Here is a 16,974-nt window from a genome sequence, read left to right as displayed (position 1 = left end):
TTTATCCCCAAAGCTATTGTGGGATCCAGGAATTTTAAGGCTGAAGGAATCTCTGAATTCATCTAGACCCTGAGAAATGCAGGGATCCACACACGTTTAAGCCTAATGCACACAATGGCAGACTGGAGCGTTGAGTCCAGGAGGCAGAGAGAAGGAATAGAAAGCATGTAAGCCTGGATTCAACCCTGGACTCTCACACTTTCTGTATAACATTGGGGAAGTAACTTAATGTCCATTTCCTCATCTATAAGTGCCCATCTCCTAGATTTGCTGTGAAGAAAATAAAAGGAGACAATGAGCATCTCCCTTCCATCCCAAGGAGAACAAACAGTAGTGGGAGGAAGCCAGTAGATCTCAGTTCTGGGTAGCCCAGCTCCATCACACACTACTGACTATTTGCAGTAAGTAGTTACACCTGTTCTCTTCCTTCCTCTCACCTATAAATGTAGGATGTCAGATGAGATCCCAAACTGCCAGTCAGATATGAGAAACTGCTACAGCATATTGCACAAGGCTTGTATGTTCACCAGGATTGGAGAGAACTTCAAACAGCTCAGTGAACAGAGGGGACGTAAATTAGGACACTAGACAGTAAGTTCTGCACAGCACTCTTGAGTAGCCCATCATTAAATGCAGTGATTTACTGATTTCCTTCACTAATTTTTATTGGCTTTGACATCACTGGGAACTGTTTGGATGGTCCAAGAAGACAGCAGGTAACAAAAGAGACCATCTCCCCAACAGAAGAGAGAAGAGGAGATTGGTCGCCCTTCCCTCCACAGGTCCCCTACTGCCAGATAAGGCTCTTAGTTTTGTCTATGTCTTAGCAGGAATTGCTGTGATTGTCTTTAAGACTCTTCCATAGCAAGGGCAAGGAAAGTAACAACCTCCACTTTATATAAATGTCCCTTCCTAGCAAGATTCCACAGAAGTGGCTCACAGGAGTACATAGGACAGAAAATACTAAAGGGTGGTGTCAACATTTTGACACACCAGATGTCCACCTAGATGATCTTGGGTTTGAATCCTGTGCCTGCCATTTTCAATCTCTTTTGGGGCCAAGAAACTAAACCTTTAAACACACCTTTGTTCTTTTGTAAAGTACAGGGAATGACATCTAGTTCATTAAAATGATATCATTACTTTAGGGAATGAGCTGAGGTCTGTAAAGAACTAAAGAGTTCAATAAATGGTAACCATCATCACTGTTTGGATATTTTGTTTTTTTAGTAACTGTGGCATTTTTAACCATAGAAACATGCTACAGACATTCCAGATTATGTCTAACCTTAATATGTTGTAAAGAGAGATGCTGAAAAAGTCAAAGGAGAACATGGGTTAGGGATAGAAGAAAAAAAGAGCTGAAAGATGAAATTATGCAAATATGTCTTTGCCTTTTAAGGCCCACTGGCTCCCAAGAAAATGAAACTTCCAACCATATTTGGCTTAAGATCTAACTGATAGAGATCTTACAAGGATAAACCTTCTAGTTTTGAGGTTGAGAGTACAATTTTATTTAAAAAGTGAAAACTTCTTGTATGCATCCTCATTCTTCAAAAAAAAATTTTAAGTTTATTTATTTTGAGAGAGACAGTGCAAGTGGGGAAAGGAGATAGAGAGAGGGAGAGAGAGAATCCCAAGCAGGGTCTGCATTGCAATGCAGAAGCCGACATGGGACTTGAACTCATGAAACTGTGAGATCATGACCTGAGCCAAAACCAAGAGTCAGATGCTTAACTGACTGCGCCATCCAGTGCTCCATAAATCCCCATTCTTAAAGCATACGGCATCTTTCCTTTTATGGTACCATTACTTTTTTGGAAGTTGAAGCCAATATGCATATGGAATTAGCACAATGGAAGTGAAATGGAGAAACAGATTGGGAAAGGAAGAGCAAGGACAAAATAGCAAAAAGCCATCTCATTTTGTTTCACTCTGAGAACCCACATTTGAGAAGTCTGCAAGGCAGTGTTCACATAAATAGTTTACCACTTAGAAAAGAATTATTCTACTTTAACTTTAGAAATATATGTAGAAATCAATCAGTATCAGATTTCCATGGGGCATTTCGGCAATACCCATGAGAATTTAATATGCCTTTCCCCATGAATTCCACTTTTAGGAATTCACCCTATAGATATGTGTGTTCATGCACACAAAGAATTATGTATGCACAATGATATTCATTGCTTTTATCAGTAAAAGAGTGGAAAGAAGTTATTTCTCTTTTAAAAGGACCAGTAAAATAAATCACAATATGTTCCTGCAATAGAATACTATGTAGCTCTAAAATAGAGAGAATGAGAAACATCAAATATACTAAATAAGACAATATGTAGAACAAAGTTCATGGTATGTTTCCATTCCATGTAAAAATAAAAGGGGAGGTATACACGTATACCCTTCCACAGAATTTATTTTTGGGGGGTTTTATGGAGATGTAATTGACATATAGCATTATATAAGTTTAAGGTGTACAACATAATGACCTAATATATGTATTTATTGAGAAATGACCACAATAAATTTAGTAAACATCCATCACCTCACATAGTTTCAATATTCTTTTCTTATGATGAGAACTTTTAAGACCTCCTCCTCTTGCAGCCCTCAAATATACAAGATACTATTAACTATAGTCACCGTGCTGTACATTACACCCCCGGGACTCATTTATCTTATAACTGGAAGTTTGTACCTCTTGACCACCTTCAATATTTCCCCCATCCCCTATCCCCACCTTCCATAGAATTTAGCCTCTTGAATGCAAGAAAGTACACAAGAATGAAAGAAGATTTAGTTTTCACTATTTACCCTTTTATTATATGCAATTTAAAAAATTGTACATATATTACTTTTTCAAAAAAAAAAATAGCAAATATTCTCTTATGGATATAGAAAGAGTTCCCTGTCTCTTTCACTTTCCTGGTGCTCCATAGCCCTAAAAGAAGTATTCTCTCACTAAAAAAAAGATCACTCCCTGTACGGCGCATTGCATGATGTACCCAGGAAGAATTCCATGAGAAAGGAAATCTACTCTTCCATTTGGAAGAGTGTGGTCCCTCTACCAGGCACAAACACACAGAGAAAGGCCGTAAGCTTTCTCTCGGAACATAGAAGCCAGTTATCATTGTGATGGCATTATTTATAAGCCTTGATTTTGCAGCATGAGTGAGATTGGTGTTCCATGTTCTGTGACAAGATTTCCTATGTCTTGCCCTTATGTAGAATTTCCGGAAGGGAATGGGAATTTTTCCTTGATCTTGGCCTCAGACCCCACCACCAGGTGGCTGCTTGACATGCAAACTAAGAGGAGTTTTGCTTGTGTGTTGGTTTCCTTGTTAGTGTTTTCTTTCTTTCTTTCTTTCTTTCTTTCTTTCTTTCTTTCTTTCTTTCTTTCTTTCTTTCTCTTTCTGTCTGTCTTTCTTTCTTTCTTTCTTATTTATTTATTTATTTATTTGCCTGCTTCGAAAACCTGCTGCTCAGTCTGCATAGTGAGAACATACTCCTGGGCTCTGGTTTTCAGAGGCTGAGATTTACTCAAGGTCACACAGAATAGGATGGTGGAGGAGCTGGGGCTGGGGAGCCAGACATCTTCGGTGTGCCTCGGTTCAGCCACTTACTGTACTCTCATTACTTGACCTCTCTGTAGCTCCGTTTCCTCATCTGTAAAATAGGCATACTGATCATTCTTCCATCACAGGGATGCTAGGAGGATGAGCTAAGGGGATATACTTAGAGCAGTGGTGGCAGGCACTAAGCATTTAAAAACCTGGAGTATTTTTAGTTGTTCCAGCGCTGCCTTATGAGGTAGGCTGCTGGTCATTATTCATTTTACTGATTTGGAAGCTGAGGCCCAAGACAATTCGTCCAAATTCGCACCACTGGATCAAGACTCAGGTTTTAATTTTTACCTGAGTATTGGTCCTGGCCAGATACGTGCATTTACTAATCACATGGCCCCTACCTTCCTGTCTATGAAGTGGAGACCTTGATTCCACATGTTTAATGCCCGTTTAAAATGGCATGAGGCCCCAACTATAAGTAAGCAGAGATGGGACCAGAGACAACATCTCCCAGCTGCTCCTCTAAAATGGATATAAAGGAGAGTGTGGAGCCCTCTATGCAACTGCACGTCACGCTCGAGGAAAGCAAGAATAGCTTCTGCTTTGCTGTTCATTTGTTTTCTTGTCTAAAACGCTGGTCGGCTGCAGTTCAGGCTTGGTAACCCCTACTGTGGAATAATTTGGTGCGTGTAGCAGTCCCACTTATTAGTCATAATGGAAAAACAAAGGTGCACCTTGCTTCACACATAATAGTCACATATTTGGCAGACTAAGTGTTCTGATAAGCTGATGGCATTTGACAGGAGGGGAGTGAACTGGCTTTTCTAGGTAAGGGCTGGCAAAGCCAGCCTCGTTCACTCAACACCAGCCCACTGAACATGAGGAAGTGGCACCTCGGGTCTCTATTAGAAATTTACCTGCATTAAAGAGAGATGCCCACTGCTTGGCATTGCACTCAATAAACACAGATCCAGTGTCGATGTGCCAGGCTCTGTGCTAACAAGTGTGTGAGTCAGAATTCTTTTTCTTTCCCTCTCCATGGGCCTTTTTAGTAGAAGCTGCCACGTGGGTGCTGCCTTATCTGTTTGTGCGCGTGCTGTTTTAAGGATATCGATTGTTAACACAATGACAGGTCAGGAGATGGAAGGCACAGTCATTAGCAGCAGCTGCCCTCATGAGTTGTTACAGGGTTCAGGTAAACACTAATGGATAAACAAGGTCAACAGGAACACCAGGGGCTAGCCCAGAAGGTCCCAAGGTGGACAAGCCTTAGCCAGGCCTTTCTTTCCCTAAAGAGCAAAAAAGAAGCATTGGTTTTGATAATCAGGGCAGGCAAACTACATACTGAACGAAGGATGCCTTCACCCCGGCTTGCCCATCAGATCTCAGAGCAGGAGGTGATTTACAAGCTGCCCTCTGTCCACAGAGATGGTACAAAAGAGATGATCTGTGAGCACCAACACTTGACCTTTGGGGTATTTCTTCTTTTCAGTAATGAAGGGGAGTGCTAAGTCAGATCTATGAATTCCAGGTAATAGGCACAGCCAGGATTTAGTGAGAACGAATGTTGTGACAGCATGTCAAGTGCCTTACGTGCAGCACCTAATTTAATTTCTACAATTATTCTGGGAAGCATTATTTACCGTTTCCACTTCACAGAGAGGTAAACTGAAGCTCAAAGAGACAAGCGTGTCGAGTGCTTTATATGCACCATCTAATTTAATACCTACAATCATTCTAGGCAGTATCAATTAATATTTACACTTCACAGAGAGGGAAACTGGGGCTGAAAGAGAGAAGTTACTTGTCCAAGTTTCCCACGATGAACTTGGTCTTAAGTGTTGATCTACTGAAACCAGGGTGTGCACGAGACTTTCTCGGGGTCGGTGCCGAAAGCCCACATCCTGGGAATGCCCTCAGTGCTGGTAAGTGTAGGATGTTTGGTCAGCCAACTCAGATCTCACACCATGGGCCATTCAGTATCTTGTAGGATAAAAATAAGGAGGTTCAGAGGTACCTGGGTGGCTTGGTTGGTAGAACATCCAACTTCAGCTCTGGTCACGATTACGCGGTTTTGGAGTTTGAGCCTCGCATTGGGCTCGCTGCTTTCGGGCCAAAGCCCACGTTGGATCCTCTGTTCCCCTCTCTCTGCCCCTTTCCTGCTTGCACTTTCTCAAAACAAACCAACATTTTCTTAAAGAAAAAGGGAGGTTTAGGTTGGAGACTTAGACCTGAGTCCCCCTATCTGCAGAAAGCTGTAGCTCCAATACAGGATCTCTAAAGCCGTACTAGTTAGAGTGCGGTTGGTGGGCCGGCGGCACTGACCAGCACCTGATGGGCAGAGGCACAGGCCACAACCACACCACTGAATCAAGAGCTGCGTTTTACTCTGATCCTTGGGGATACGTATGAACATTCAATCATGAGAAGAAGAGTTTTAAATTCCTTTCCAGAACCCTACAACTGTGATTCTGAATCGACTCGTGTAGCATTGAACCTCTTTTGGGTTCCTGCCCCATAAACAACTCCTGATAGAAAGGAGGGGGCCCATCTCCTAGAGACTTCCACTCTGGAAACAAGCGGACAGCACAAGGTGGCTGTAATCAGGCCTGGACTTTAGGCCATGGGGTGACTTCCCTAAGGGAGTCAGCATGTAAAGGGAGAAAGAATACGGGCTTTGGACTCAGGTGGATTTGGGATGGATTCTTGACTCAGGTGCCAGGGTGAGCTGGGGCAAGCTGGCCAGCGTGTCAGACCCCTAGAGTAAAGTGGTTAAAATTGCCCATCTCAGCGGTTTTCAGTTCTGACTGTTCTTTGGAATCAACCTAAGGATTTTAAGAGAAAATGCAGATGCCCAGGCTCCACCCCCATAGAAGTAGATTTAATCAGATTGCAGTAGGGCCTTGACAACATCATCTATTCAAACTCCCCCAGGGGATTCCTTTGTGCAGCCAGGATTTAATGTTATTTATTTTTGAGAAAAAGAGAGAGAGAGAAAGTGTGTGTGTGTGTGTAAGCAGGAGAAAGAGGGAGATACATCCAAAGCAGGCTCCAGGCTCTGAACTGTCAGCACAGAGCCCATCGTGGGGCTCGAACTCACGGACCACGAGATCATGACCCGTGCTGAAGTCACACCCTTAGCCTACTGACCCACCCAGGCGCCCCTGTGCAGCCAGCAATTAGATCCACTGATCATCTCTTGAGGAGGGTGGTGAGGAGCAATGAATTAAGTCACGCCAGTGCCTGGCACAAAGCAGGTGCTCAGCTTGTTAAACCTCCTTCTCTGTCAGTACTGCCACATCACCTGTCAGCACCAGGACGGCTCTCCATAAAAGGGAGTTGGGAGACACACTCAGGAAACCAACAGGTCTATAAAGTCCATGCCTTCGGCTACTCACTATAACTTCCTTACTTATTAAGCATTTCAAAGTTAGGAAAAACCAAGCCACCATGCAAAAAGAAAAAAGAAGTAGAAGAAGGAGAAGAAGAAGGAGAAGAAGAAGAAGAAGAAGAAGAAGGAGAAGAAGAAGAAATCTACCAGAAGGTTAGTGTTTCAGATCTTGAATTTTTTTTTTTTTTTAGGATCTTGAATTTTCTTAAAAAAGAATATATATGTATGTGTATATATATTTGAATAAGCTGTCTTCTAAAACACCTTCTAACCGATAACCTTGGGACGTGCCTCCTAAGAATCCCCAGAGCCCTCTAAGGTACATCTCCCCATCTCTCCGGGCAGCTAATTGAAACACCTGGTGGTAATCATGTGCCTTCCGCGATGTGCACCATGCCCTGCAAGGACAATGTTCCCCGGCAGCCACTGTGGTGATGCCTCTAAACAAGGGCACCATAAGTTATGAACTGTCACAGGGCTTTACAAGAAGGCTTTGAGAGAGATGCTAATAATGCCATACAGGAAGGGCAGAATGTTTCGCCTTAATTTCTTTTTTCTTTAATAGCAGGGCCAGTCAGCCAAAGAAATCAGTCTTTTAAAGTCCAGCAACACATAGAAGGATAGGTAAAAATCGATATCAAATCCCTCTTCCCTTCCCAAGCAACTATTAATAAACTCCCTCAGCTTTCAACGTGTCTATTCCCGTTAGAGTCTTGGACAGGAAGGAATATGGGGCAGAGAATCTTTAAGGAGGGTTTCCTGCCCAGCTTACTTTCTCTCCCCTGCCTTTGCTCTTGCAATTTCCCTTTGTCACAGAATAATAACAAAGAACAGACTATATATGGCCCCACAGGTACATCTGACCCCACCATCCAAGAGGCTATGTGACGTTGTATCCAAATGTTTCCTTTCTCGGCGCACTCAGAGATCTCTGCTGGAATGCTAAACTGCATAGCTGAACATGTATTTCCAAGTGATCATATTTTTCAGGCTTGGCTTTTTCTAATTCACTAGTTTTTCCACATCCTCATAACAAGGCCCATTCACATGGTGCTTTGCATATTCTGAAGCTTGCATTCAACAACTCATTGAACCTGGCTGTCAAGAGAGACTCTTTAACTCATTGCATAGATGAAAAAGTTGACACAGGGACAGATTTACTAATTTGTCCACCATCACACTACCAGAAAGTGGCAAAGTAGGTACATGAACCTGGAGGATTGGTGGGGGCTGCTGAAAGCTCTTCAACTCCATTCCTTTCCCTCTTACTTGTATCTCCCCCAGCCAAACTTCTCACCAAAAATTGGGATGTTTTTGCAGAGACACTGCCTCATTTAAAGTGCCCCTCCTACCAGGTGTTAAGATCTCTTTGGAGGTCCTTGGCCAGTTTACTCTGAGGTCTATTTCCCGAACTTTTCCTGGACTTCCCAGGAGCTAACACCTGCAGGATGCACCGTCCACGCTGCCTGGCTTCTGGCTCGATTCCACCAAAGAGGAGGAAGGGCAGTGTACTGGAGGGTGGGCAAAAGGGAGAAGCCAGGGTACTTCTCGGTCTCTCTCCATACCTAAGTTTGAGTCCTTCCACCTCCAATGTCTTAGGTCGGCCACGACTCCAGCTCCCACCAGGAGACCCTGGGCCATGGCCTTCAGGATCATGTCTCTTGTCTTTCCATCTAGCAACTACCAGTTTCTCGCTATTGCTAATCTCGGGGTTGCCTTACCAGCCCCCATACGGCTTCCCAGCAATTCTATTGTCTGTATAATATATCACTTTAAGTCCTTCTTTGTGAATTAGTTAGCATGGTTCCTGTTTTCTGATTTGACCCCAACAGATATAACCACTTTTTTCAATTTTTATACATTTGTATATTGGGTTGGATATAGAGGGAAAACGTAGGGAAGAATCAAATTTTACTGGCGGCTTACCATGTACTTCCTGGGGCTTGGCACTTTTATATGCCTCGTATATTTTAGTCCTCAAAATAGAACTGTGGGAAACATATTATCATTATTCTCCTTTTACAAAAATCTGGATATCAAAAATGTGAGGTGACTTGCCCAAGAATACAGAGCCAGTAAGTGGATCAGCTAAATTCTAACATAGGCCTTTTTTTTTTTTCTTTATCATTCACATAATAAAGACCAGGCAGGGACTCCATTTTGAACACCCAAATACTGGAGATGGTGTCACTATAAATATCGAAGAGTTTATAGCACAAATGACTTGGAATTTTTTCCTTTTATAAGCATTGAGTTAAATAGTGACACAGCAGGAATATACAACCGTATAATTAATACAAGCCTTAATATCTAAAGCTGCCTTGGAAAAACAGAGGCAGTGGGGAAAGCCAGGTCCTGCCTAAGGCCGACTGGTATTCTAATCCAATATCTGACTTGTGTTTATTAGTAATTATTTGACACAAAAGACAAGGCAGAATAAAGAAGTATGAATTATGTCAAGCCTCTGTTATTACTTTTGATTTTTCAAAGTAAAAACACAAATATATCTTATTTTCCAATCATTTATATTCATTTCTTTAGCTATCAGCTGGAATATTTTTCCTAGCATGATTATTACAAACAATCCTCCATTCATAAAAAAAAAATATTCTCCTCTACTCTTCTGTAAAGAGGAAAGAGCACTGAAGTAAGCCTCCAAAGGACCAAATTGGAGTCTTGGCCTTAACGTTTATTAGCTGTGTGACCTTGAAAATGTTCTTTCAGTCACTGGAGGCTCAAATTCCTCATCTCAAAATAGAATTAATTATATTTTATCTACCTCCTGCAATGGGTCATTTTAAGGATTAAGAAAAAAGCATAGTGTTGACGCATTTTGAAAAATACAAATCACGATGTAAGGGTTTATCAAAGTACGTTTACACACATTATGGCATTTTTATCCTCACAGCAATCTGCCACAAGCACTTTCTCTCATCAGCCAAACACATGAATATGAAAAAGGTAAGTGTGAAGCACATTTTTACAAAAGCTTTGCAAATAGCGGTCCAAATGACCGCCATTTTCTTCAGCTTTCACAAATGACAGTCTTCAAAACTGGTGGCCTTCTGGATGTTTTGGTTACTTGTACAGAGGGCTTTCCTGCCTATCCCAGCTTTGTGGCGAGAGGATGTCACCATCTGGGGCAGAATCCCTGAAGCCAAATACAGCTGAGAACTGAAGTTGTGATCCAGCGAACGGAAAACAAAGCACATTTCTACCATCTTATATGATTATGTTAGGTATGCTTCAGATATTTTTGTACATTGTTCCTAATATTCTATAGCGCTGTTACTCTTTACACTGCAGAGTTCTGTGAAGAAAGAAGTAAAAACGATTGTAGAATTCCTTCCATTTATTTGCAGATCAAATTTCTAAGGACTAGTCCTTACCTTTAAAGATTAAAAAAAAAACAAAGCAGCTAAAATGTTTCAGGAGCCAAGAAGCCAAGAAGAGTGTTTGTCAACACACGTAGACCAGTTTTTATAGAGAACATCAGCCTTAAAGGATCTGCTTGAGGAAGTGGATTCCATCCTCCCTAATTCTCCGACCCACCTAGTCATGCACGATCAACACCTATGTGCCCCGCACGGAGCTAAACAGGGTGCTGAGGATACACGTCTAACACAATTCATCCTGTAACAGAACTCTGAGCCACCCCAGAGCCTCCCCTCCCACCAGGTACAGTGATGCTTTGGGGCAGACGGCATTTGCTCAGAGCTCCAGGCCTGACACCGCTGTCTCCCTCCTGACCTTGACCAGGTTACTTTTCTCTGTTCTCCTGACTTACAGAAATGTGACACTGCCAGGAAAGAAAAAAGAGAAAACTGAAAGGCTGACAAGGAAAAGGGGTTCGGGGTTCAGTGCTTCCCATCCAGTGCTCCGATGGAGGTTTGCGTGTATTTCGGGTTTTGGAGTCAAGAGGGCTTCAGGGAAATACCCTAGATTTTAAAAGCTGTGTGAACCTGAAGCTCACATGCAATGAAGCCCGACTTCCAGCTGCTTCATAACGATTTTAACGCTGTGACAGAGCAAAGCGTCTTCCTATTTTCAACCCTAGCAATTTGGTTCAAGCATGATCTCAACCACTTTAAGCTTTGATATTTCTAGCCTCCTCTCATGCTGTATTTTCTCTTAATGCCACCAATCATGTGTGAAATTCTGTTGCAAAACTAATCTTTGTGGGAAATGATATGTAATGGCTTTTTTAAAGAGAGTCAGAGAGAAAGAGAGGGCAGCTGCTATGACCTTTGTTGTTTTTTGACATGTTTTTCATAGTGTAATATACATGGAAACATCTCTTTCTCAAGGTCAAAGTAGAGATGGGTTTCCGCTTATACAAGCCTCACTCTCTCCTCAGCAGAAAAAACCTTGAAAATTATCCATATGACTTGATTTTTAAAACCTCTAATGTATATATTGGTTGTTAAACTTGAAGCCAGCTGTGCTAAAAAAAAATAGTTTAATGTCCATCTTGTTAGGCCAATACTTAATGTTTTACCTTTTAAATGAAGTGAAAAGATTTAGGAATACATAAAAGATGCGAATGAGGAAAAAAATTTGGATGTTTACTGTAAAAAGGCACCATTTGACGCTCCAGTGTGAAACACACATACATACACAAGCCAACACTTCTTGTCTTATCAGGGGAGGTTTTAGTCAAAAGCAGCTGTGACCAAATCTTCTGGAATGGAAGTCAGAAACCACTAATTTAAATTTTTCATTTGTTTTTAGGAACAATTATGCCACCCACAAAATGGTAACTTTGCAAGTCGTCATTATCTCATGAATTTTGGAACTTATCCCTTAAATAAACCCATCTCATTTCCATATAATTACAGCAACTAATAAAGCCCTTGAAAAATTTTTTTGCTCAAAATTTAAGAGTGTAATAAGGATTCCATGTTTCTGGCATATTGATCAAATCTGGAATTCGCTTCCTTAAAATAAGGGCTTCGTAGGAATTTAAAAGAAAACTTGTCTTGAGGAAGAAATCTTTATGGGCTTACAAGTTGTATTAGTTTGTGGTTGCTGCCTATGATCCCTCTTACAGTATTCACCTGTCATGTTCTCCATCCCTGTTATGTAGTAATTTATTGCATGTCATTTAGATTCATTTGTAATAAAACATAATGGCAATGACTTCGGGCTTTAAAAAGGGGAATCTGCAGTAACAAGTGCCTTCCTGAGTTAGTCTCTCCTCCTGTCAGCCCCAGGAAGACAGAAACACCTCCAGAGTGTTTAGAAAGACTCAAGTGGACCTAATTCCCCATAACCGATCACTCAGCACAAACTAATTAGGGCGAGTTAAATGTTTCTACTGAAAACACACACAAAAAAAGGATTGTTTTTCTCTGCTGCCTGCTGTTTTCTGCTCATTTCCTTCCCCATAACCTTGCTGCTTAACTGTTTTCCTAACATACTGCTTTAGAGGTGAAACTTGAGGGTCCAGCCACAACCCAAAGTGTAAATGCTGACGTGAGAATGTTCTAAACATCCCAGAGGAAAAACACAAAAGTCCTTCTTAGGACAATGTACGAATGTGTCTATTATAGGCTGGGGAATAGGTTTCTGGTCTAGAATTTTCCTATCAACATATTTTTCCCCCTAGGTGTTGTATTATAAGCTTCCTCAATTAAGTAGTTCTTGTAATGATCAGCATACCACTAAGTATTTTTTCCTATTTTTCTCAGGCATTTTAAGGAAAACAGCTGATCCACAATAATCGTGAACTTGAATGGCTCTTTCACACTTTATGGATTGTGTTTGCCCTTTTCTCCAGGTTTACTGAATACACCATTAACCGTAGCATTGAGCTGGCTCTACTGTCTCTCAGTTCTGCTCATTTGTTTCAGGTGTATCACTTCCTTTTTCCAGAGCATTCTCATGGAGCAAGCCCAGCCTTTCATTGGCTGTAAGCTCCCCAGAGTCTCCATCTGGTTGACTCAGGCCTGAGAACATCTTTAATTTCAGCCCCATAGAATTCCCTCAGTCCATTTCAGCCTCCCATTTTTTCTCCTGATGGCAAAGGGTTGAGACACGGAGCCTCTCTGGCCAACCATGGGCAATTTGTGAGGTTGACATGACCACTGGCAACGACTCACCACTCCAGCAGTGGAGAAATGTGGTGGGCCAGATGGAAAGGGGAGATGATTCAGACATACGGTGCTTAGAGCTGCAGAGAGTACATAGTTACAACCTTCTGCCAGGCTCTGACAAATAGCCAGGATGCACTCAAGCAAAGAACATGCCCTTCATACCAGCACACTCCTCTTAACCAAACTGTAACCCAGCAGCTCAGGTCTGTTGTACTCACAACCACCCACAGCCTCTCTTCCTTAATCTGAGGAGAAGCCTCCCAGCTGCCTTGCTTTTACTTCTGGATAAATTATTAATGGCTATTCATCCTTGGCACATGTAATTTTTTAACTATGTAAAATATTTATGGGGGTAGGGAGGGAATTTCAGAAGTATTTATTATTTTCCCTGGCTTTTACTATAATCCCAATCAGGTTGCTGGTTGGGATTTTCCTTGCTCCTTTCTCCTATGTGAGCCTTATTTTTAACTCCAAGCAATGAATGCAAGATCGATAGCTTAAGTAACAAAAGTATCCACGGTGACTGAACAGCAAACTTAAATCACTGCACAGTAAGTGCAAAGGAACAATTATTGCAAACACTGCACTAAAATTTCAATAGGAGATAAGAGTGAGGCTTAAGTCATTAAAAGCGTCCATTAGTCTTGTAAGTCCGAGACAGCACACTCAAAACATGAGCTATTCTTGAGAACTGGAACTATTACTATTACATATTCCACCAACTTGCACACACGGAATAGACTCTAACTGAGCAAGGGTCAGCTGCAACTGTCCAGTCCTTAAGGCGAAAGAAACCAGGTAAGCAGTGATTCTTCAGTTATTATTGAAGGGGGGTATTGGGCAACGCTGACAAAATAGATTATTTATAAGGAAAATAAATATCCTGCTTGCGTATCAGTTTACCTGGTGTTACAGCATCACCATGCTCTTCATCACTCCCTGCTGGAGCTGCAAATACAAGTCTTCTGACACCTCTACTCCACTCCCACAAGTCCCCAGAAAAGCCCATGAAGGCAGCCCCACTTTTTCTTGGCCCATGTCCTCCCTGACTCAGTTCAAAATTGAAGAAGAAAGTAATGCGCAACCAAACTACAAAGTGAAAGTATTGTTTTGAAACACACACACACATATATATACATATATATACACACGCACATATATATACATACACACAAACACATAAATACACATACATACATACGTACATATATACATAGTATTAGGGATTTGCAAACATCAGCATGCTCTTGAATCTTGAAATGCCTGAATTGTTTTGCTCAATTCCTCTCGCCTTAGCTCTTAGACCATGCATTTTATTAGAGACAGGTGGGCTCTCAGAGTTCTGAACCGCCTGAGCGAGGGGCTGCATAGCACAACCTGAAATAAACGGCGCTCCTGAATCCACACGATTTTCTCCAGGAATAGAAAAATGTATCTCATGCCGGAATCCTGGTTAAGACTGAACCATGTTCATGACACAGAGGTCAACTTTAGCTTTGCCTTTCAGAGTATGGTTTCAGCTGAAGTAGGACATCACATTTCAATTCGTACTATTAAAAACTTGCATTGCACGGTGAAACTAATTGCCCTGTGAATCACCCAGCTTTACAAGACAGCTGGACTAGCCTACAGTTAACATGAGCTAGTCCAGTGAACATTTCTCCAACAGCTACATGATAATCCAGTACAGCATGGATGGCCAATGACCAGTACTTTTACAAAGACTATGCAACTCCTCTGGCTAACATTCCTTCCTCACCATCATCACATAAGGAATTGTTGCAAGAGGCTAAAAACTTAAAAATTATAACCTGCTTCCAATCCCTCAGTATCATTACAGATGCCGAAATTTTACTTTATACGAAAGACAGGTCATGTCTACAAGATTTTCCATTTATCAAAAATATATTCATGATAAACGCTTGCTGTTTTATCAACTGCCAGTAAACAAGCTTGACCACCTCGATCACTACCCCTGGGAAGAGGTTGTTTAACTCTGGATTCGTCTTAAATTCGGCTATGAAATCAGGATTGTTTCTTCCAAATCAATTTTGGTTATTTTTAAGATTTCTTTTCTAATATGACACAAATTATAGGGAAGTCAAAACCGCTGTCAAGGCAACTGAAGGCATTCAGCTTTTGCAACTTGTATCCTCCCATACTTTCACGAATGTTTCAAAGTCTCAGGAAAACAAAGCAAAGCAAACAGTACACACAGAAATAAACGCCCAAGAAACTAATACTCCCCCAACACAAGTTTATCTAAACCCCTCCTTAATCTGAGAAACAACTCCAGATATCAGATATAAAGCAAACCGAGAAATCACCCAGAGCATTTGCATCTTGGAACCCTTCCCTGGCCCCTCTCCAGCTGTTCTCACAAACCTTTTAATATCAGATAGATGCCCTCAGATGATGACGCGGGATGGAACTTACAGAAGGAAAGCATAACTTCGAGGAGGAGGGAAGGATATTCAGTCTCAATCCTTGGCTGCTTCTTATTTAGTGAAGGGGTTGTGCCTTCTCTCCCAGCAGTAAGTTGCAGCGTTACAGTGCAAACACACAGCTCCTCGCCCGCTCACAGTGCTCCACTGGTAGCCCAGATCTAAGCCTCAACATGTTTTCTGGAAATGCAGGGCAGCTCAGCTGAAAACCTTAAGGGAGGTTTCCACCGTGGCACACCAACTGCAGAAATATTTAACAGCTTCCAGACCTCTGAAGGTTTAAAATACTATGCATTTTGTGCTAGGCTGCTCTGGGCGGAAGGAAAATGGGATGGTATAGAGGAGCGTCCTCAGCTGCTCAACCACTGCACACCGAAGAAATGTTTTCCCTTTTTGGCTCATAATTAGGGAAAACCCAAAATGCTTAATGAAACACTGATACTGACTAAGATTTCACAGCATCCATAGTATAGGAACTTAGTTTTACATTCCATTGAGTTAGCTCATGACTTCCCACGCCGCACCATTTCTCCTTCACCTAGCTAAAAAAGCCAACTTCATGCACACTAATCAAGGCAAAGTTTATCCACCCCCACCCTGCTTCCTTTCTTCTCCAACTTAAACTCATACACGACTGACAAACAGCCCCGATTGTAGTACAAAGAGAGCTTTGAAGGCTGCACCAGCTTGGTCCTCTCCACTTGCCAACTGGAGGTAGGTTTTTAATTTAATATATTCTCGCGGCTTCAAGATTTCTTTAAAGGGCTGGTCTGCCCTGGTAAAGAGCTGGACACCCCCAGAATTACATCATCAGAGTTAACACTCACCAAAATACATTATGTTTCTCATTAATCAGACAGCTGGAACCCGACCGCGGCGCCTTCAGCATCAGCTCGTACCCAAGGCTGACACGCAGAGCAGAGCCGTTTCATGCTCCGTTCGGTGGAAATGTCCCCGGCGCGGAGAGCAGCGAGCGCCAAGCGTGCCTCTTCCGCGGGATGAGCGCCTTGCAGGCTGCCGTTCCCGGGCTACGATCGCCGGCGGCTGGAGCGTGCGCTCCGGCTGCCTGCTGCACTGCCCATCCTTACTGTAATCCGACTCCTCCTTGCGATGTCCTTGCCGCGCCTGTGACATCAGGACTGAGAGTACTACAAACAGACCCCCCCACCCCACCCTACCCCACCCCCGGTTAGCAGCGGCTCCATGAGGTGCTCCGGCTGCCTGCCTGCACCAACCATGGCTCTCGGGAAGCCTTGACGAGCCCAGAGACCTGGGAGGGGGCGGAGTGAGGGGCGCGGGAGGCTCTCTTCAAGAGAGCAGGGTCTCCGGATCCACCAGGGAGCACACGGGGGAAATTCACTACGGCGCGGGAGGGGAAGAGGTTAAGGCGAGTTCTGCCATTAACGTGTAATTAGACAACACACTTTTATCCCGCCCCTCCTGTGAATGTCATCATTCTCGCCAAAATCTAGCCTGCC

General features: G+C 42.5%; 1 protein-coding gene across 1 annotated transcript in view; it reads right to left on the bottom strand.

Moving 5' to 3' along the window:
- The window catches only part of LOC144220578 (zinc finger protein 385D), a 296,357-nt gene extending 279,932 nt beyond the window's left edge, over positions 1-16,425 (bottom strand). Inside the window, exon 1 of the mRNA XM_077750884.1 lies at positions 16,324-16,425. Coding sequence (XP_077607010.1) covers positions 16,324-16,345 — 22 coding nt within the window. The 5' untranslated portion in view covers positions 16,346-16,425. The remainder of the gene's footprint in view (positions 1-16,323) is intronic.
- Positions 16,426-16,974: the final 549 nt, after the last annotated feature.

The sequence above is a fragment of the Crocuta crocuta genome, unplaced genomic scaffold (assembly GCF_008692635.1).
Source record: "Crocuta crocuta isolate KB4526 unplaced genomic scaffold, BGI_CrCroc_1.0 scaffold279, whole genome shotgun sequence".
In the NCBI taxonomy this organism is placed as follows: domain Eukaryota; kingdom Metazoa; phylum Chordata; class Mammalia; order Carnivora; family Hyaenidae; genus Crocuta; species Crocuta crocuta.
The sequence above is the reverse complement of the archived record's forward strand: the minus strand, read 5'-3'. Positions and strand labels throughout refer to the sequence as shown.